General features: G+C 33.6%; 2 protein-coding genes across 9 annotated transcripts in view; one reads left to right on the top strand and one right to left on the bottom strand.

Annotated features, from left to right (window-relative positions):
• The window catches only part of LOC114328443 (uncharacterized protein C3orf38 homolog), a 37,829-nt gene that overhangs the window by 1,084 nt on the left and 13,753 nt on the right, over positions 1 to 22,992 (bottom strand). For 3 of the 8 annotated variants that reach the window (XM_050655996.1, XM_028277295.2, XM_028277296.2), the window contains one exon: positions 7,861 to 8,034. The exons of 2 other annotated variants lie outside the window; for them this stretch is intronic. In XM_050655996.1, coding sequence (XP_050511953.1) covers positions 7,861 to 7,978 — 118 coding nt within the window. In that variant the 5' untranslated portion in view covers positions 7,979 to 8,034. Of the gene's footprint in view, positions 1 to 4,858; positions 4,905 to 7,860; positions 8,086 to 15,494; positions 15,745 to 22,992 lie in introns of those variants that run through there. 3 more of the 8 variants (XM_028277297.2, XM_050655997.1, XM_050655998.1) reach the window with 3 other exon arrangements.
• LOC126888007 (uncharacterized) lies at positions 8,356 to 9,997 on the top strand. Its single transcript, XM_050655999.1, has 2 exons — positions 8,356 to 9,060; positions 9,118 to 9,997. Exons 1-2 carry the CDS (start codon positions 8,641 to 8,643, stop codon positions 9,508 to 9,510), a joined length of 813 nt encoding a protein of 270 aa, XP_050511956.1. The 5' UTR covers positions 8,356 to 8,640; the 3' UTR covers positions 9,511 to 9,997.

Genomic DNA, 22,992 nt, shown 5'->3' with positions numbered 1-22,992 from the left:
CGTTAAACCCAATAACCCTTCCATTAAACTCTCATGCAAAAATCAGACCGCTATTTACTACCAACATAAATCCTGTCATTTAACATGCTCTACATGTCGGACTTATTAAAATGCCCAACATATCTGTTGGACAAACATTTTTTCATATATTCAATATACAGTGGAACCTCGATAAGTCGGATTAAACGGGACTGCGGCCAATCCGGGTTAGCCGGATAATATGGTAAAAATTAGTAAAATACATATAAATAATAAACAAATACACATTATAAATGCAAAAACTTGAAATACATATGCACAGTACAACTAAATTACGTACAGTTCTATACAGTATTGTTTATTTCTTGGTAAAAAACTCAGTCAAAATGAAAAAATGTTTGTTTTGTCTGATGAAAATCTGTCCGGGTTATCCGGACTTCCGGGTTATCGGGGGCCGACTTATCGGGGTTCCACTGTATATTGTAATAAAAGACTAGTTTTGACCGACCCTCGTATAACAGGTCCCATCTCCACACAGACAGAACAATATCGATGTTTCGTGATAGTAAGACGCGTTGCAGCGGCGGTAGCCCAGTAAATGAACGGGAAATTCGACGATACCGTGTAATTTTCAGGGGCAACTCCGAATTGCATAAAAATTCGGATTTAGGTTCTACTTACCCTCCACTTCAAAGTTGAAATTGTGCCGCTGGTTGCTTTTACTTGGGGGGTGGCAGTCACCCCTTCTCGAGGGTAAAAAAACATATGTTCAAGATAAGACCGGAAATGGATAAATTGACTGATTTTAAGCAACTTTTGTTCTATAAAGTTTTTTATGTAAGTCAATATAGTCAATGTGGTGAGACCGCTCCCATCTGAAAAACATTTCTAATTCGGTTTCTCTGCGGATTCATATTAAAAAATGTCCCCTTTAAACAAATCTGAAGGGTGCCGGACGGAATTTTTGGGCAGAAATTGTTTAAACAAATACATAAGATCACCTTTTATTGCTCCAAAAAATATATTTTTAGGTTTTTTGGGTCATTCTAAACAAGAAAGGTATCTTGTGATTTTTCTCAAAAATTGACAGTTTTCGAGTTATAGGCGATTTAAAATCTAAAAAATGCGAAAATACGCATTTTCGAAGCTTAACAACTAATATTTAAATTAGTATTTTTAAGGGTGCCAATAACTTGGATTAAAGTTTAAACATTCCTTTTTAAGATTCCGAAGTGTGATCGGGTCAAACTTCAATTTAGACCGTAGTTTTTTAATTGTTAATTATGCGTGTCCATCCGGTTTTTTTGCCGGTGCGGCGCGCACTATTTTCAAAAATCTCCTATTTTCCTCCGAAAAATATATTTTCTAGATTCTTTGGGACATTCTAAATAAAATAAGTTTCTTGACATTTTTCTCAACAGTTAATAGTTTTAAAGTTATCAGCGATTTAAAATCCGAAAAATGACAAAAAACACATTTTCGCATTTTAATTAAATCGCTTATATTGTTCATATGTTACCAATTTTATCTTACGGAAAACAAAATGAAGCTAGCATATTTATAATAGCAAAACCTACTTTTTTTTCTTATCACTAATACTTTTTAAGTTATTTTGAAAAAAGGAAATTTTTCAAAAATTTTTAGAAATTTTTTTTTACTATAAAAGCAATTTTTTTTTTAAAATAAGCACTTCAAACCAATCAAACTTACAGATCATATAAACAATACACATACAGTTAAAATAAATGGTAAAGCGGTAACGATTAATTTTATTTAGGGTGCTAAATAGAGGGAGGTTTTCACGATTTTTTTTTACCAAAAAAAGGGGCCCAGTTTTTTTTTCAGTGTAACTCATTTATTTTTGATGATAGAAACTTTTGTAAAAAACAATTATAAAGCTTTTTTTAGATGCTTTAAAAATGTTAATAGGCTTTTCCCGAAAAGTGCTTGATTTTTCGGTGATTTCGCGTTGAATTATTTGATTTGGAATTAGACGAATAAGAACGTATTTTAGTGTAGGAAACAGAGGTTGAACCTCGCAAAATGGACACAAGCTCGGTTGAATTTTTTTTTTCTGGTATATCAAGGGGTGCTTATTATGAGACTAACTTTTTCTTAAAAAATTTCGCCCCGGAACCACCTTTTTCATTCCTTTAAAGGGGGTAATTTGTGGTTTTTGCGAAACGTAGCCCTTCTTGTACGTTTTGCAAAAAAATTATTTAATAGTAAAATGAAGAGGACTATATTCCCTACTATTTATTTCCCGACAGCATATGTCTATCACCCACCGTTTAGCGGGGGTGGCGCCCCAAAGTTGACAAATTTTTAAAAAAGGTTTTTTTAAAAAAAAATTATTTTTCCCTAACTGTAATGAACATTAAGAAGAAACGCTGCGGAAATTAATCACAAATATGTGACTGATTTTTTGGTATATGTTTCATTTAAGGGCAATTGCAAATTTTTTAATTACAGGGTGTTCCATTTTAAAAAAACCCCTTTTTATACCATCTGAACCGCCTATGCTAGAGTAAAAAAACTTTCAGCGATTATCCATGTACTGGTGTTATTTACAAATTTGTATAATGCATCCCCATATTTTGTAAAGCCAGCCTAATGAATCAACAGAGGAGAAAGTCAAAAGAAAAATAAAAAACGTGGAATCAGAAGTACATACTACCAAATATAAAGGGATTCGAAATAGAAAGAGCTTTAAAAGAACTAAAAAATAATAAAGCTCCAGGACAGGACAGTATAATTGCCGAACTCTTGAAAACAAGCAAAACAGTAACAATCCCTATACTAACAGAGCTATTTAATAAATGTCTCCATAATAGCAAGATCCCTAAAGACTGGAACGAAAGTCTAGTAATACTTTTACACAAAAAAGGGGACAAATGTGACCTACAGAATTATAGACCGATATCGTTGCTCAGTCAAGTATACAAACTATTCATGAGAATTATTAACAACCGGTTGACCTACAAAATGGACAATTACCAACCAGTGGAACAGGCTGGCTTCCTCAAAGGATATAGTACATCAGACCATCTGCTAACAATGAGAACATTGATAGAGAAGGCAAATGAATACCAACTACCCGTATTTTTTGCCTTCGTAGACTATGAAAAGGCGTTTGATAGTATCGAGATGTGGGCCATAGAACAAGCTATTAATAATTGTAGAATAGATTCGAGATATAGACAACTAATACATAATATATATGAAAATGCAACTATGATAGTACAACTAGACGAAAATACAAATCCCAACCCTATTAAGAGAGGTGTGAGACAAGGAGACATAATATCGCCAAAGCTTTTCAACCTAGCACTAGAAGACGTCTTCAAAACGACAAATTGGTCAACCTATGGCATTAACGTTAATGGCAAGAAGCTAAACCACCTCAGATTCGCTGACAACATTGTGATTATAGCGAGCTCATTCGAGGAACTGCAAATTATGATAGAGGAACTCGCAGGCAGCTTCCAATACGTCGGCCTGAAAATGAACATGAAGAAAACAAAAATAATGACAAACACAGATGACCCCAGACGCATAACTATAAATGACAGTAAGATAGAATAAGTCCAGGAATATATCTACCTAGGCCAAATCCTGAAACTTGGCAAAGAAAACCAACGTGTGGAAATTAATAGGAGAGCAAGACTAGCATGGGCAGGATTTGGAAAACTTGGTTGGATACTCGCTATGCAGATGCCATAGTCCATAACAAGGAGAACCAAACATCGGAGGTGATCAGGAGAATCAGATTGGCATAGCTAGTGTTTGGAAAGCTCAGCTACATTCTCAAAAATAAGAGATACCCGCAATACCTAAAAACAAAAGTCTACAACCAATGTGTACTGCCTGTATTGACATGTGGAGCGAAAACATGAACACTGACAAGGAATAACATGGATAAAGTATGGGTCATTGGATTATGTATTATAAAGTATCGGTCATGATTCTCTTGGATTATCTCGATAACAAATATTTTATTGTGCAACATAAGAAGTACAAAAGTAAATGGCTCTAATAATTATTCCAATAATCAACAATTTAATTTTCAATTTACTTTCGTTCTTCATATTTTGCACAGTAAAATATTCGTTGTCGAAATAATCCAAGAGAGTCGAATATTCGTTGAATGACCCATATTACAAACACAAAGGGCAATGGGAAGAAAAATGCTACAAGTAAATCTGAAGGATAATAAGAAACAAATGGATAAGAAAAATCACTAAGGTCAAAGATGTATGGAAATTTGCTGGGTACAATGCAATGCAAAAGGATGGCAGACTGAATAACCAAATATTACACTGGAGACCCTTGGAATACCATAGAGGAAGACCTCAAATGAGATGGATCGACAACCTCAAAAAACACGCTGCTGGTCAGTGGCGTAACAAACTCCGTCGGGGCCCCCCCGCAGAATTTTGAACTGGGGCCCCTTTTAATCCGGGAGCAGTCGCGCCGTTAGAAAAAAAATCCAATTTTTTATCATTTTCCGTGATAACTTAATGAACAATTTTGCAACATACCTTTCCACTTGTAAGTGCCTCGAAGAAGATTGTGGTAATGCTTAGGATTTTTTTTTTAATTTCATTTTTATTTTTTTTTGTGGAATTTTTGGCTTTGGTGGGAACCAATTAGTTTTAAAATTGTTAGAAATATATATTTTTAACATAACAAGCAAACAAAAATATTATAAAATTGAAATTTGTTTTAAATTTGTATTGTTAGATTTTGTTCTACACGCGACTACTTACGTGACAGAAGTGAGCGCGACTGCTCCCGCGTTAAACAATTACTAAATACGACTTATTTAACAAAAACTTTTTTGTGTTAGCGTTATCATTCACTGTTCATAACAACTTACATTTCTCATCTTTATCGGTATACAGACCCATTCCAAAAAAGTGTGTTTGCGTAGCTTGGAACCTATGGGAAACTTTTTATTACATATCTATATTACGAAAAAAAGTTATTCTTCATAAAATGCTCTGCATGGTATAAAACCTAAGTTGCAATAATCAGATATTAAATTTTATTTTTTTTATACGAGGTATATAAAAAAATATTAATTTCGCTCAATAGTACCTAGACCACCTTTATATTTTACAATATTGAAAAATTTTATTATAAAAAGTTGTTCGCAATTAAAAACTATGTTTAAATATGAAATTATATCATTCCAGTTGAAATATATATTGTGAACTATAAAGGTACTTAACGCTTAGAGAGAAATTCATATTTTTCGACATACCTCGTATAAAGTTGGTAAAATGTGATATATTACGATTGAATCTTCGTTTTGAGATAATGCAGAGCTTTTTATTAAGAATCTGATAAGAATTCTATAAAGAATTTTTTCGTAAAATTAAAAAATTAATAATAAAATAGTTATTATAATTATTGTAATAAAATGATGTTGGTTATCGGTAATTTGAGAAATATTTGGAAAAATTAATTTTTTATTTACAAGGATGTAATTACATATTGAAATTAAAATCGTATATTGTTAAATATAAAAGTACTTTATCCTTGAGTTAAATTCCTATTTTTTGACTTACCTCGTATAAAATTGATAAGCTTTGATATCTGATGGTTTATCTGTCTTATTTTGTATCTCAGATTTAAGACCATTCAGAGCATTTCATGAAGAATAACTTTTTTTGTAAAATTGATAATAAAAAGAGGCGTTCTTTGCAAAAACCCCAGTAGTCCTTTTTTTCCGAAAATGGACTTATGCCATCTATGGATTAAAGGACTAATTACCTACGTTCCTTGCGTAAGAAACTTCCATTAAAGTTACAGTAGTCCAAAATATAAGCGACAAAAGTATAGGCGATTCCGCATAAACCCCATATGTCAAGCGCAATTCCCTTTGTTAATTACTATTGGTGTTTTTGCGGGAAACTTTATCGCTTGGCTGTCAGTAGGTTTTTATAGGTTAAAGTTCCTTCGAATAGTTGTGTTGTGTGATTTTATAAGTAAACACCATATTTCGTTCATTTTTTATTTTGGTTTATTACTATAAATATCGTTTTTCCTATAAATTAATGAAAAATTCCTGCAAAAACCCCATATGTCAAATGAATAAATGTCCTTCATAAATAAACAAAAGGAAAAAATAATGTTATTTATATTGTAAACTGTGTGTAATCATCAAAATAATAAATCACTAATTTCAGAATTTCCGTAAACTTAATAGGGTTCAATTAAATAACTTTTTTTTTAAATATCTCCGATGTTGTAAAAAGTGACATATGGGGTTTTTGCAAAGAACACCTCAAATGTTTCCCATATGGTTCAAAGCCACGCAGACATACTGTATAAGTGCTCAAAAAAATTTATTTTGAATTTTCAAATTGTAATGTCTGACAGGGCCGTAACTACCATTGGGGCAACCGGGGCAGTGCCTCGGGGACCCCGACGAAGGGGGCCCCGCGATTGTAATCGCGTTATACTGCCTATAGGAAATATAACGCGATTAAAAACCTACATTATAGCCGAAGAATGTAAGTAACGTTATATGTAATATATTTTTTATGAAAACAGAAAAGATGTTATATTGATGGTAAATATTTAGTTTAAAATAATGTGATTTCAAATTTTTGTTGTGTTGGTCAACTAAAATAGCAATATGTAGGTAGGTACAGGAAACTTCAGTCCTGGAGTACATTAAAATGCGTTTTCAAGTGGTTAAATATCAATTTTCCCGGACTCCTTCTGCTGAGTGATTAACCCCAGACCTCCCGATAGGGGGCCCCCAGATCACGTTTGCCCCGGGGCCCCCAACATCGTACTTATGGCCCTGATTTAATGACATGTTCGAATTCAGCATAAGCAAAAAGCAAATAGAAACATTTTTGAACAAAGTAAAATGATGAATTCACCGATATCTTTTAAAATTATTTAATATAAAACAGTTTTATTGTTTAAAGAATTAATAAACAATTAGAGGCATCTGTGAGTAGAAATTTTCACTTTAAGATAAGATATATAAACTAACAAAACATGTTTTAGAAAAATATAAGCTTGTTTGATTTTTTCCGAAACCGAAACAATGCAAGTTTTTCTACATTGACTTCCCTAAAGCGTAAGTGTTATAATTTCCTTATCTTACCGTTTATCTTTTGAGAGATTGTTCAATGATTACACAAGAAAAGTCGTCAATAATTGTTAAATAAATGCATTCCAAACTGATGCAACTATAACCGTAAAACAACACAAACATAAATAACATTCAATGCAAACAACCAATATGAAATTACTGGCGATAATATTGTATCGAAATACTAAAAGTAGGTAAAGAACAGAGAGAAAGAAAACCCATTTTTAGATTTAAAAATATTGTTCTTAAATTCGTCAAATTGCAATTCTAATATCTTTCAATAGTCACATACAAAGCATTATATAGGTAGTTTATTGTCGCTGCCATAAAATTTCGGTAGGCCGGAAGGGATTAAGTTTCTAGATATTATGAGATGATTCACTTGGCAAATACGTCTAGTTAGAAATTTTTACGTTTTTAAATTTAAACAGACAACGTAAAAATAATATAACAATAACAGATTTTTACATAATATCAGATGACAAGATGGGGCCCTTAAGCGATTGGGGCCCCCCCGCAAGCTTCACGCTGCGGGGCCCTCTGTTACGCCCCTGCTGCTGGTTCCAAATGGCTGAGTATGGCCCAGGACAGAGAATCATGGAGAGAAAAAGGGGAGGCCTACATTCAAGAATGAGCGAAATAGGCTATAGATAGATAGAAAGCAAGAGAACAGTATTCAATGTATCTTCTAGCTTCTCCCTTCAATATATACTAACTAGTCCATTATTGAAGACAGTACACCAAAACAAAAACATAGAACTTACCATCTTTGGAATTTATTTTTAAGAGTCCTTGAGTAACAGTCCTTCCAAGAGATAGTAAATTATCTTCATCCAACTTAGATAGTAAATCGATAATTCCTGTTTCAGAATTATTTGCCATAATTACTATTTATGTTAAATTAGTACAAAAATATTACATATTTATTTTATTTTTCACTAGAAAACAAAAACATAGGTTGAGATGTCATATGTCAATTTAATAAATGTCAGATACAAATGAACTGGCCGTTTCTCTTGATTAGGAATGAAAATAAAATTGGTATCCTATTAAAATACATTAAAGTTAATAAAGTCCTACCATTAACAGTCGAATAATAACTAATTAATATGGGGAAATAAAGATATTCTACAAATAATAAAGTAATAACTATTATTCTTCGCATGTAGGCAACCAATATTACACTGCAATTCGTTTGTGGAATGTTATAAATTAGGATTATTTTCTGTTTTGAAGTTTGAAGGGCCGGCGTAGCGAAGTGGTAGCGTGCTTGGCTCGCGTGTCGGTGGTCCGGAGTTCAAATCCTACCGCGCCGGCAAGAACAACTAATTAGACATTTTTAAAATGTTTATCTACGACTGATACATAATGTATGTATTATACTTGTGGTGTTTGCAATATAATGCCATATAATAATCCCTTAGGGATTAATAGCTATTAATCCCTCTGACACAACAATCACAAAATTCACCACGGAAACAAAATAATCAACCTCAAAAAGTGTCACTGTCAAACGAATAGTATATTTGACAGTTTGTGTTGAGATGGACGAAAATGAAGAATCTTTTAATTATACACCACCAGAAATTGTAAAACTAGCTACAGCAACAGCATCTACCTTAATACCTGAGACATCGAAATCCATTTATAATAAAACGTACGCAACCTTCAACGAATGGCGTGTTCGAAACAACGCGAAATCATTTTCCGAAAATGTTCTGCTGGCCTATTTCGCTGAATTAAGTGCAAAATATAAACCGTCTTCATTATGGTCATTCTATTCAATGATTAAATCTATGTTGAGAATAAACCATGACGTTGATCTGGAAAAATACGGCAAACTAAGAGCGTTTCTAAAGAGAAAATCGGAAGGATTTCAAGCAAAAAAGTCTTCCACTCTAACCCCAGAGCAAATTAGGAAATTTATTGACAAAGCTCCTGATGAAATTTATCTTTTACATAAGGTAAATATACATATTTAATTTGATTTATTCAAAAACTCATATGCTTATTTGCTTCAGGTAATATTGATCATTGGAATTATGGGTGCATGCCGCTCAAACGAACTTTATCAAATGAATATAGAAGACGTGAAGGATCTCCAAACAGATTTATTAATAACAATCCCCAAGTCTAAAACCAAAATTGTACGAAAATTTACCATAAACAGTACGTTTTACAATATTGTGAAGAAATACATCGATCTCCGTCCGTCACATGTGAAAATAAATTCATTCTTTCTAAATTATCAAAAATCTAAATATACAATACAACGTATAGGAAAGAACAAATTTGCAGATATTGGTAGGCAGATTGCCAAATATTTAAACTTGCCAAATCCTCAAAGTTATACCGGCCATTGTTATCGCAGATCATCTGCCACTCTGTATATATTGATGGAGGAGGCGATTTAACTGGATTAAAGCGTCATGGGGGCTGGAAGTCAACACAGGTAGCTGAAGGATACATTGATCAGTCTATGAGAAACAAGGCAACTACAGCAGATACTATCGCTAAAGAGATAAACGGTAATGTACCATCTTCTTGTTCTACAGCAATCGAGATCCCAAATATTTGTATTAAAAACTCTACTAAAGTTAATGATGATTCTCAACCAATTCAGTTTATTAATTGTACTATTACTAATTTTAATGTTTTTAACAAATAAAGTTGTTCATTAAAAATCTTAAATTAATTAATTTGTCGTAGATAAAGTAGAGTATACTACTCGCAATAATGGCTCTCATTCCCTCGGAATGTTACTCCCTCGCCGCTAACGCGGCTCGGTTCGTAAATATTCCTCGGGAATAATAGCCATCATTATTGACTCGTGGTATAATCTACTATTATAGGCCCCAGGTCGACTCAGCCTGAATAAAATGAGTACCTTGGGTAAAACCAGGGATAATAATAGGCGGTTGAAGTGTAGCACTGGCCCTGTTACCTTCCTTGTATACCGTGTAGGCCCTAGACAAAGCAGACCCAAAGCCACAGTGGTATAAAACGGGAGACTATTATTATTATTGAAGTTTGAACAATAATATAAATTTATAACTTTAAAATAGTATTCCTAAACTGTTTTAAAAATTAAAAGCTTTTAACAACATAAATTAGAAACAACACAATTATAACCATCGGCATAGCCAGGGTGACCTAAGGTAGGGGGAGGGGGTTACAACTACTGGAAGGTCTCGGCACACCGTCTCGGGGGGTATGGCTATGGGTATTACCTTGGGTAAAACCAGGGGTAATAATAGGCGGTTGAAGTGTAGCACTGGCCCTGTTACCTTGTATACCGTAGGCCCTAGACATAGCAGACTACCCTGCTATACTCCCAAAGCCACAGTGGTATAAAACGGGAGACTATTATTATTCGCTCTGAGCGTTAACAAAGTGTCAAAGCAAAATCGACCGACCTGCTCATGGTGGCGGTTTTTTGAAATTTTATCAGGGGCCTGATTCTAATTCATTTCGACAGTCGCAATTTCATTTCGACACCGCGCGATTCTTGGGGATATTAACCTTATTATGTTGAGACTGCTCAGAATTTGGGTTGGCGCTTCGGTTTCTTGGATTTTGTTGATAGTCTGGGAAAATTATCGAAAAAATACCATTTTTGGGAAAAATTATTTACCAGCTATTTTATTGCTAAAATCGAATCTTAAGATTGCATATATTAGTAATATGGGGTATGACAAGTCCGCAGAAAGTGTGTTATTTTATTTATAAACAAATTAGCACTCCTAAATCTTCTTTTTTTTTTCAATTAGTGGTCTGTAACTCCTATATTTTTTCCTTTGAGCCAAAAACACTCAAATAAAAATTCACCGTAATTTAGTTCTGCACAAAGTTATTTTTTTTCCGATTTCCTTCAACAAAAATTTTACTCAGAAAATCCGAGTTTTCCCAAAAAATCTGCCATTTTCAATTAAAATTTTAGGGAAGTACCTAATTATTTATCAATAATTAAATAATTGAAGACATGAAAGATTTATTATAGTAGATTATACAGAGGGGCTAAATTATGGAATAAATTCATTTCTTTAAAACGGACGATTTTGGAGCAAAATCCCGAAAGAGGTCGATTTTTATTTTTAAATTACAATTTTTTGGCATATATTTCATACTAGTGACGTCATCCATCTGAGCGTGATGACGTAATCGATAATTTTGTTAATGGGAATAGGGGTCGTGTGGTAGGTCATTTGAAAGGGCGTTTAATTCTCTATTCAGTAATATAAACATTAATATCATTAGGTATTTATACATGGTTGCCAAAAAAAAATTTTGAATTAAATTAATTGGCGCAAAAAGAAGAATGTATGTAATTTATTTAACTCAAAATACATTGTACTGCTGTCAGAAAATAGAAAAAAAGGTTTATTTCACAAATAAACATTTCTTTTCGCTTAAATTAAATCACAAACAGACTCCCTCCTACCTATTGGCAGTTTGAACTTTTAATTTAAGCTAAAAGCAATGTTTATTTGCAAAATAAACATTTTTTTCTATTTTCTGACAGCAATACAATGTATTTTGAGTTAAATAAATTACATGCATTCTTCTTCTTGCGTCAATTAATTTAATTCAAAATTTTTCTTGGCCTCCCTGTATAAATAATGAAACTTATGTTTATAATACTGAATAGAGAATTGAACGCCTTTGTAAATGAGCTACAACACGAACCCATATTCCTATTTAAAAAAATAATTACGTCATCACGCTCGGATGGATGACGTCACTAGTTTGAAATATATGCCAAGAAATTTAATTTAAAAATAAAAATCGACCTGTTTCGGGATTTTTCTCTAAAATCGTCCATTTTAGAGAAAATGAATTTATTCCATAATTTAGCCCCTCTCTGTATATCAGGAGACCGGCGACAATCTAACCAATAGTTTAGCAATAATTAAAATGTTAATTAAAAAATTTCGGTCGAAATAATAACCAGAAAGATTATGATACACCAGAATAACTATGATTTTCATATAAAAAAGCACTATACCTATTCAACGTACCTTACAGGATTGAAATTGGACCATTTGAGCGGTCTCGGGAATGTTATAAAGAAACAATTTTTTGGCTTATAAACAAATAGAACCCCTCAGAAAATATTAGATTAAATTAAATTAAGTTAACGCTGTTGAAAAGAGCACGGCTTCTGTGTCCTTTTCGAAGAAAAACAAATTGAATTGCGAGGAGTGATTCCAGGTATAACCGGTCAAATTTGACCGGCATTTGCGACAGAGTTATAAACAACAGGATTTTAATCTTTGAACCATTAGATACCTTTTAATTCCGGTCTTCTTTGTACATACAAATTTTCATATCTTCAAGACACTCATAACAAAAAAGATTTATGTCACTGTCACCAAATTATTTAATTATTGATAAATAATTACTTCCCTCAAATTTTAGTTGAAAATTAAAGATTTTGTTTGGAAAACCCGAATTTTCCGAAGAAAATTTCCGTCGAAGGAAATTGGAATAAATTATTAATGTGCAGAATTAAATTACTGTCAATTTTTATGTGAGTGTTTTGGTTTAAAGTTAAAATTTTCGGAGTTTTAGAGCAATAATAAAAAAAAAGATTTCGGAGCGCTAATTTGTTTATAAACAAAATAGCACACTTTCTGTGGACTTTGCACAGCTATATTACTAATATAGGAAATCTTGAAGATTTTATTTCAGCATGTCCAGCAATAAAATAGCTGGTAATTAATTTTCCTTGTTTTTTACTAATTTTCCCAGATTATTACCTCACATCTTTCATTGAGTTGATGATTCATGTTGTGGACATTCTCAATTATTATATTTCTAATTTAATACTATTCTATCTAATTCCTCAAAACAAGCAAATTTCAATTAAACCCAGCTATATTATAATACCTTTTGATTTAGTTTTCCTTGCAAGAAATAAACAAAACACATCTAAACTAAACCTAACCTCGCTTTTGGCCATTCATTCATCTCCGTGTCAAATAATTTCGACAGTCGCCATCGCCATATTGAAAGCGACTTGTTTAGTGTCGAAATTTGATTTAGAATCAGGGCCCAGGACGCTTTGTGTATGTTTAAATGAGACATTTAAAAAAATGCCGTGTCCCGCTAGTGATATTATGTATTAATATAAACAGAAAATAAAAACGCACTTAATCTGATATAAATTCTTCTATTTCCAATATTGATTATCAGTTTGATTTTGTATACATAACCTCACTATTGCAGTTTATATCAATAAATCTTTATTAACGAAAAAGAAAATATTTTTGTTGCACTATAAATTACAGTATAAATTAATAACTAATGAATTCTAACAATTGTATTCGGTTATTATCACTACAAAATAAAATATTCAAGTTTAACAAAATAATCCCATAAGACTCGATGTTAAAACGTCCTGACAAAATCTGACAGCGTGTCACGTGACTGTAAGTAGAGGGGAGACGCACGGAGCCAATATTGAAGTTTGAACAATAATATAAATTTATAACTTTAAAATAGTATTCCTAAACTGTTTTAAAAATTAAAAGCTTTTAACAACATAAATTAGAAACAACACAATTATAACCATCGGCATAACCAGGGTGATCCTAAGGGAGGGGGTTACAACTATTGGAAGGTCTCGGCGGGTATGATATTAAGCGTATAGAGCTCAAAGTACATTCCAATGGGGGGGGGGGTGGTTATAACCTCAACCACCCGGTTACGCCTATGATTATAACTACATTTCTAAAGCATTATAATCTCACTTTCAATAGTGTTCTGTTCACTTAGTTAAGCTTTAAGCAATATATTGAGATTCCAATGCCTTTAATGCCGCCTAGTGACTTGACTGTCAGATATAATTTTTATAGATTTGCTCCTGCAGACACCCCTTTACAGCATAAATTTCCTCTTGGAAGATAGTAGAGTGATGATCTCAGTTTTCACTAAGGTTTAGCCTTGGTTTCCTTCCGTATACGCCAACTTCAACTCCGTCGATTTTAGAGCCGTCTCTGTATACCAGAAAGAGTAAAAGGCGTAAAACGTCTTTTCGAAATTATATTTAGGTTGCATTGCATCTCGTACCATTTCCAACTCTGGGTGATCTGTCCAGATTTGATCCCGGTATCCTTTTGCCCTATTCTTCTACATGCTCCTACCATATCGCCTTCTGCATCCATATATGTAATAGAGGGAGGTCGAGCATGACTTCCATGGAGGCGGTTGGTGTAGTAAACATCACTCGTCCTGTTATGATTAAGTATGCTTGCCGTTGAAGCTTCTCTTTGGTGATCTTTTATAAGCATTTAGACCACCATATCAGTGCGCCTTGCGTAATCATAGGGTCAGACTATAGTCATATGTTTTCTTACATATAGGTACATGGGCAAAAAATTCCGCCAGCAAAAATTTTTGAATAAGTTTGACAATTTATAACTTTTTTATTTGTACTCCGATGTTCAAGATTCTTGCATTAGTCTGTAGGTATATGTATTGATATATTTATTATTATTCCGATAACAACAATTGTTTGCATAGATGGCATTATACGGGGGTGAATAAAGCGTTATATTTTCTCCTAACTTTAAAAAATTGAAGGGCTGATTTTGTTTCCTACTACTTTCGTATTATCTCGGAGGCATCCCTAAGATTTTGTTTTTTGAATTATTTGAATATCTCTTTTCTTGTAAAAGTTGTAAATAAAAATACTGCTTTGAAGGTTTATTTAATTAAAAATATCAAACGCACTAAAATTAACAAAACAATTCAATAGCGGGTACATCCACCTCTCGCAGCAACGACTCCTTTCAATCTGTTTGGCATCGAATAATAAGATGCGTTATCCTTGCCTGGAGAATAGCTCGATATTCCTCTACCAGGGCCATAACTGTACCAAATTTTCTGGAGGTCTAGGATGACGGCGAATACCTGTTTTCAATTCATCACATAAATGCTCGATAGGATCGAGATTTGTCCTGCATGCGGGCCATTCTAATCTTATCAATCAACCTCTAATTAAGATATTTATTTCTATGAGTCAATCAGTGATTTTATTTACAAAAAACTGCGCAGCTCTTACAAAAAAAGAGATATTTGGATAATTCCAAAAACAAAATCTTGGTGATGCCTCCCGGATAATACGAAAGGACTATGAAACAAAATCAGCTATTCAATTTTTCCACAGAATTATTTAAAGTTTGGAGAAATAGTGAAAAATTATCTTTTTCGCAAACATTCCGTAATGACATTAGTTGAAACTGAAACACTTTAAATGTAAGTTGTAAGTATAAGATTGTGTAGAGTTCTCCATTATATTTCGATGCAACACAAACGTTTTAAACAAAAACATGTTACGTGCAGTTACACACGTCGTAGGATTCAACATTTTACTAAGATCAATAACAATACCTACGCGTCGCGCGTCGATTTAATACCCTACGATGAAACCCGAGACCGCCAAGAGTTGTTAGGTCATAATATAGACGCATCGAATTTATGCGTCGATCACTATCACTGCTGATTAGGTTAATTGGCTTGGCTTAGCTCCAGCGCCATAAAACACAACTCTCACACACACACTGATGATTACTGGATTCATTTGCCTACAATTTTTTTAAATCGAGAATTTCTACTCTTATATGTAAATTTTTAATCTTGAGAGATAGACATTTTTATCAGACTTGTTATGAGCGCGCATGACTTAACGTCGTTTACAGTCGCGGCAGCCATCTGCCTTCTCGCTCCTACACATTTCACACAAGATTCTACGAGGGGCGATCTAAAAATAACCCAATTACAGTTTACCAAACATAGCTGAAAGGGTGAAAATAACCACGCCCATGATGCGCATTCATCATACGACGGACCTCGCACTCGCGGTCCAGATCGTTTTTATGCGCGTTCTCATTTCATTGTTTGCGTAGGTAATAGGAATTCCAGCCGCTAAATCATCGAACATTATATTATACAGTGATGAGCGCGCTAATAACTGGCAAAATAACGCAAAAGATGGAAATCATAATTAAGTTGTGAGACAAAACTAGTAGTGGTGAGAAATTTAGCGATAGAAACGTATAAATTTACATTGTATTGAGTATTTCCCACCTTTAGACGTATTGGACGAGTTTAGCAACTAACACCAACGAATATATAGAGCTTGCGTCTATATTCGTTGCTCACACTGCGACAGTTTTAGTTGACATACTCGTCTGATTACTCCTCACAACTCTAAGGCGGGAAACAATCAATATAATGTAAATTTATACGTTTCTATCACTAAATTTCCCACCTTTACTAGTTTTATCTTTTTATCTCACAATTTGCGATATGTTTTCCTTCTTTTGCCCGTTATTAGCGCGCTCATCACTGTATATACTTGTACCATTGTTGTTCACTTGGCGTCATAAAAAACTGGTACAACTATTATGACCGAATTATCACATCTGTCATTAGAAACTTCATCGTGAGTAATAGCCATCATTCAGGGCCGCGTTTAGGTCAATTGACGCCCTAGGCAATTCTCTAGTAGCCGCCCTTCAAGCATGTACCATTTTTGCGAAAAAAAAAATTGCAAGCAGATTTTTTCATTTAAATAAGAATACATAAAAATTGTCATTCCAGTTTGATCACATCAGATTTCTTTCTTGATTTTTCTTGGGAAAAATCGTCTATAACGTCGTCATAATTTAACGCCTGTGTTACGTCACTTTCTATGGACAAAATCGACAAATTGTTAAGAAGTTCTTGCGTCATACTCATACTTGATCGGAAATTATTTTCATGACTATTTTCAATCCTTGACATTTTCGAAAATGACCTTTCAGCCGACACGTTGGTTGGCAACTGGGAGGCACAAATAAATGCGCAAAGCAATATCAAAATTAGCGAAAATATCTTTCAATCCACTCTTTTTTAAATATTTAGATATGTCAATTATTGGTGATTTTATGCATTATGCACTCACGTATTATGAATGATGTAGGTATCTATTAGTGGAATCAGTGAGGGTATTTGGATCCGAATTCCATCCTACTGCATCAATTTATTTGATATTTTCACTGTAAGTAGGGAATAGCTCAAGAAACAAAGTCTACCCTATATTCTATGGCGCTTTTAATTTAGGGGTGGTTCCCACCCGTTCTCGGGGTGGAATTTTTTTTATCAAACTAACACCGGAAGAGACCAGAGAACCTAATTCTAAGCAATAACTGTTTTATAAATTTTTTTGAAAACAATACTTTTTGAGTTATTGATCGTTAAAAATTTGCCATTTTCATTGAAAAGTGACACTTTCGGAGACTGTTTTTGGGAATACTATAAAAATTGTGCATCCAACGAAAAAAACTATATAAAACATTTTTGTAGTTTATGAAAAATCAGAGAGATTCAATTTTTCATAAATCTTCTATTTTAATAAAAAAAGAGAAGGTAGGTGAAAAAAGATTTTTTTTGTGCATGCTCAAATCGGTATTCAACTTAAAATAACAGAGAAATGGTCGATTTTAGGGGTATAATAATGCTACGAATACGTTTTGTAGCGCTTGAAAAGACCTTTAAAACGATAACTGTTAAATGTCGGTTACATTCAAACTAAGCGAGATATGGTGCCAAAAAATTTATGACTAATGTATTTTAAGGAAAAATTAGTATAAAATAAGAAATAGTATATATATAAATATATAAAAAAAAAGTATATTTAACCCCTCATCCACCAGAATTGAAATGCATCGGTTTCCTTCTACAATACCTACTACTATAGTATTATTTTTATATTCAAAAAATTGAAATGGTTTGGAGATAAAATGAATGGTTTTTGAAAAGAACAAGATCAAATTATAGAGCACATTTTCAAATTTCTTTAAAAATCTTCCTTTTTCTCCATGTAATTCGAAAGTTATAAGAGATACGTAAAAAAATACCTTACAAAAATGTAGGTTTTCTTTTAGATGACAATTTTATTTTTCTTTCATTACTTATCTCATTATCATTTTCAAGTTACATGGAGAAAAAGGAAGATTTTTAAAAAAATTTAAAAATGCTCTCTATAATTTGATCTTATTTTTTTTTCAAAAACCATACATTTTAAACCCGTCCAACTTGTTGAACATAGAAAAAAACACTATACTAAAAGGTATTGTAGAAGCAAAACGATGCATTTAAATCTGGTGGATGAGGGGTTAACATATGCATACTTCGCATTTTATCTTAAAATAAATTAGTCATTCTTTTTTGTTGCCCCATATCTCGCTTAGTTTGAATGCAATCGAAATTTAACATTGCGGTCGTTTTAAAGGTCTTTTCAGGCAGTATGTACTTACAAAAGATATCGATAGCAATATACCCTTAAAATCGACCATTTCTCTGAAGTTGAACACACCGATTTGAGCATGCACAAAACAATGTCTTTTCACCTACCATATCTCTTTTTATGTTATCACTAGAAGACTTATGAAGGAACGAATCTCTTTGATTTTTCATAAGCTAAAAAAAGTTTTATATAGTTTTTTTTGTTAGATGCATAATTTTTAAGGTATTCGCAAAAAAACGTCCGAAAAGGCGACATTTTTCAATGAAAATGGCAAATTTTCAACCACGAATAACTAGTCCTGTCGCCAGGGGGGGTACAACGGCCTCGTTAATTCAGATGGACTTACTCAAGTTTTTTTTATGTATTTTGACCCGTAGAACACGAATTTTTTGGGTAACAGTTGATCCGGATGTCGATAAGATTGTTATAGACCAAGAACTTGAGGAATCAAATAACAGCGATTTTTGGCAAAACAAAACAATATTTTGTATTTTTTGGGCCATTTTAAGTAAAAAATATTTCTACAAGTTTTTTCGTAGGATGCACAGTTTTCGAGATAAACGCGGTTGAACTTTAAAAAAATCGAAAAATTGCAATTTTTGAACCCGAATAACTTTTGATTAAAAAATAAAATAGCAAGTCTGCTTACCGCATTTGAAAGTTTAAGTCAAATTATATCGGTTTTGATTATTTGCATTGGTAAAAATTTATTTTTTTATTGTTTAACAAAGCTATAAACACGTAGGGTTTCCCGTGCTTTTACATGCGTTTTAACGCATGTAACGTAGAAATAGTCTTGATTGCACTAGTACCTATTCTACCTACTCGTTCGATTTTAAATGAGAAATCATAGAAACATCACTCACGCACTAGTTGTTTGTAGCTTTGTTTAGCAATAACACAATAAATTTTTAGCAATGCAAATAATCAAAACCGACATAATTTGACTTGAACTTTCAAAGGCGCTAAGCAGAATTGCTATTTTATTTTTTAATCAAAAGTTATTCGGGTTTAAAAATTGCAGTTTTTCGATTTTTTGAAAGTTCAACCGCATTTATCTCGAAAACTGTGCATCCTACTAAAAAACTTGTAGAAATATTTTTTGCTTAAAATGACCCAAAAAATACAAAATATTGTTTTGTTTTGCCAAAAATCGCTGTTATTTGATTCCTCAAGTTCTTGGTCTATAACAATCTTATCGACATCCGGATCAACTGTTACCCAAAAAATTCGTGTTCTACGGGTCAAAATACATAAAAAAAATTTGGGTAAGTCCATCTGAATTAACGAGGCCGTTGTACCCCCCCTGGCGACAGGACTAAACCCAAAAGGATCGAGTTTTAAAAAATTATAGAACAGTGTGCCTTTGCGATGCTGCTGACGGCCCAATAATCCCTTAAGTTGCAACTTCTGTTCTTTCCTTTTTGAATGAATAGTGTTAAGAAAATGCAATTTGTTTTCTAGAAATGAATGCCCACTTATATTCCATTTATAGATGTACGATGTACTTAAATGTTATTCGATTTCAATTTTTATATACAAATATTTTTTTGTACAGTATTTTTGCCACCCTCTCATAATTTGCCGCCCTAGGCAACTGCCTATATTGTCTAATGGATAAAGCAGCCCTGCCGTCATTACATGCTCGTTGAATAATATACTGTTTAAAAAACGAAAACATATAACAATGATAAAATGTTATATAAAATCATATATTTTTTACTAAATAAATTATTCACGCTATTTGAATAGTTGGTAGATGTTAGGCTCGATGCACATTTGCGTGTTTTCAAGCCAAGTTTCCGGTCATTACACATTTGAGCGGTTTCTCGGGATCAATACACGCCAGAAATAAAACGGATCTGTATCTACGTTGAAATCGATCGGGCGGTCAGGTTGTACTGAATGATTTCCCAGCACAGACTGCCAACCCTCCTGACTTGTTCTCAAGCCGCGTGCACGGTGCACGTGGCGACCTACCAGAAACTGGCGTGCTCTTAGGCTACGGCTCCACGGACGACAAATTTACGCTAGCAGTAGCCGTAAAACGAACTTAGGTTCCGCGGAACGGAATAGCCGAACTGAACCGACTACGCACAAGTCCTGTAGTCGGTTCAGTTCGGCTATTCCTATTCCGTTCCGCGGAACCTAAGTTCGTTTTACGGCTACTGCTAGCGTAAATTTGTCGCCTGTGGAGCCGTAGCCTTAGTGCAAGTGACGTGCACGTCGCGACTCAGCTCGAGTGTGCAGTGAATAAATTCAACTCACGTACTGCTACTGCTGATGCCGCCAGCGATCGCACGTAGCTTGCCCGCAGCTTGAAAACACGCAAATGTGCATCGAGCCTTTAATACCTAGATCCTAGAGAAAACTCAAGTGTGACATCAGCTGCACATATATCCATACCTCAGGTTACAAGAAAACGCCACCAATAAAAATTATTTATTAGAACTGAATTCCTAACACAATGAAATAAAATAATTATAGCGAAATTTTAAATTACACACATCAAAATAATCTAGGGGACACCTATATTAACAGCTTTAAGTCAATGTTATCAGGAAATATAAAAATAAATTTATGATTTTAATATTTTTTGTTGTTTTTTCGATTACTGTACCAGCTTGGACGCTAATGCTGGTACAGTAATGTTGACAAGAATGGCTATAAAAATTTAACAAAACATAATATGCGTGTTTGTCTATAAGATAAGAAGTAATATTTCTTTATTGGTACTTGATCTTCGAGGTCTACGTGGATTTTTATTTAGTTTTGCAATTGCCAATAATGGAGAGACATAATTTAAATCGCAAAATGCAGTGGCGTGCTTTCGGGATGCTTATACCTGATAGAAGTCAAAGAGACGTTGCTGAAGTCCTCCACACGAACAGTAATGTTATTAATTGTTTGTGATTAAGGTTTCATGAAACTGGTGACGTTGCTAAACATCATAGAGGCTGTACAAGGATAAACAATCAGATTAAAGACCGTTTTCTTAGGTTACAGGCTTTGCAAGATCTCACTATAACTGCATCACAATTACAAATGAGGCTGCAAGAGAACCACCAGGTGTTTGTAAGTTGCCAAAATTTTAAAAGTAAACTGCATGAACATGAAGTAGGTTTAAATGCTAGTAGACCTGTGTAATCCAGAGGAAATCGCGCTCATCGACTTCAGTGGGCACAAGAACACTCAAATTGGGTTAAGACGTGAGTGGGCCTCTACTTTGTTCACAGATGAGCCCCGATTTGGATCTGCACCAGATACAAGACGATCTGGCAATGCTGAACGATTGATCATCGTGCAGAAGGTTCATAGAAAGCAAGCGGCAATGGTCCGAGGTGGCATCACTCTTGGTGGAAGAACCAATCTCGTTTTCTGTAACGGTTTCCAAATGCAACAGACTACTGCGATATTATTCTCGAACCTACTGTTGTATCCTTTGCATAACAAGCTATTTCCCAATTTCAATTAATGCACGACAATGTGCGTTCACATACTGCCAGGGTCTTACAAACATTCCGTGAAGATAATGAAATTGAGGTTTTATTATGGCCTGCACAATCGCCAGATTTAAACGCAATTGAGCATGTATAAGTCATATTGGGCGGATGCATTTTACAATAAAATATTACGTTCAATACAAGACAGCAACTGTTTGAGGGCCTTTCAATGGACTGGAGCAAAATACCATCTGATCATGAGTTAGCCTAACAGATGTAGGGCAGTTATAGTCGATTCGCTAATCTGAGACACAACTACTGTCTACACTACAATCACAATAAAGATGCATTAGAAATAACCAAGCACGAGGAGCATCTCAAATCATGATCTGGGAGTGCTCCTCGAGCAGAGGTATAACCAGGATGATCCTAAGGGGGGGGGGTTACATCTACTTCAAGTAAGAGCTACTATGTGTTAAGAGCTCAAAGTACATCCAAAAGGGGGGTTATAACCCCCAAAACCACCCTCTGGTTACGCCTATATCCTCGAGCATTCAACGTGTCTTGCTTTATTTCTATATAGTGCATTTTTATTGTGATTGTAGTGTAGACAGTTGTGTCTCAATTTAGCGAATCGACTATATCAATAACCGTGGAGGTCATACACTATACTAGCTTAAGCTAAAGATTATTTTGTTGGAAGTTGAGGGGCAACAAAATTAGGTTTATATTTTCTTATGTTACCATTTTTTGACTTATGGAGTTCCCTTAATTTTTTAAGAGTTATTACGATAATTCAAAGAAAAAAAAAAGAATGTGTGTGTACTTTGTACGCACGTAAATTATACTTCTATTATATGATTTCAACGAAATCAATATAACAGTTTATTTATATTTTATTTAAATATTAAACTAATTTTAACACTTACTACTTTTCAAAAAATTTTATTAAAACAATACGAAAAATTAAAAAAAATAAAAGAATAAAACACACGCAAACACATTGAAAAATGAAACCAAAGAAATCATTCCTGAACAATTGTTGAGAAAATTTTAACTAAATACTTATTTTCTGAAAAAAAAAATATAATAAATATACTTACAATCATAAAATGTATAAAAAAAATAAAAATTTGCATTGGGAATTGAACCTGCGTCTA

This window comes from Diabrotica virgifera, chromosome 7 (genome assembly GCF_917563875.1).
Source record: "Diabrotica virgifera virgifera chromosome 7, PGI_DIABVI_V3a".
Lineage (NCBI taxonomy): Eukaryota > Metazoa > Arthropoda > Insecta > Coleoptera > Chrysomelidae > Diabrotica > Diabrotica virgifera.
Note: the sequence above shows the minus strand (reverse complement) of the source record. Positions and strands in the feature narration are given on the sequence as shown.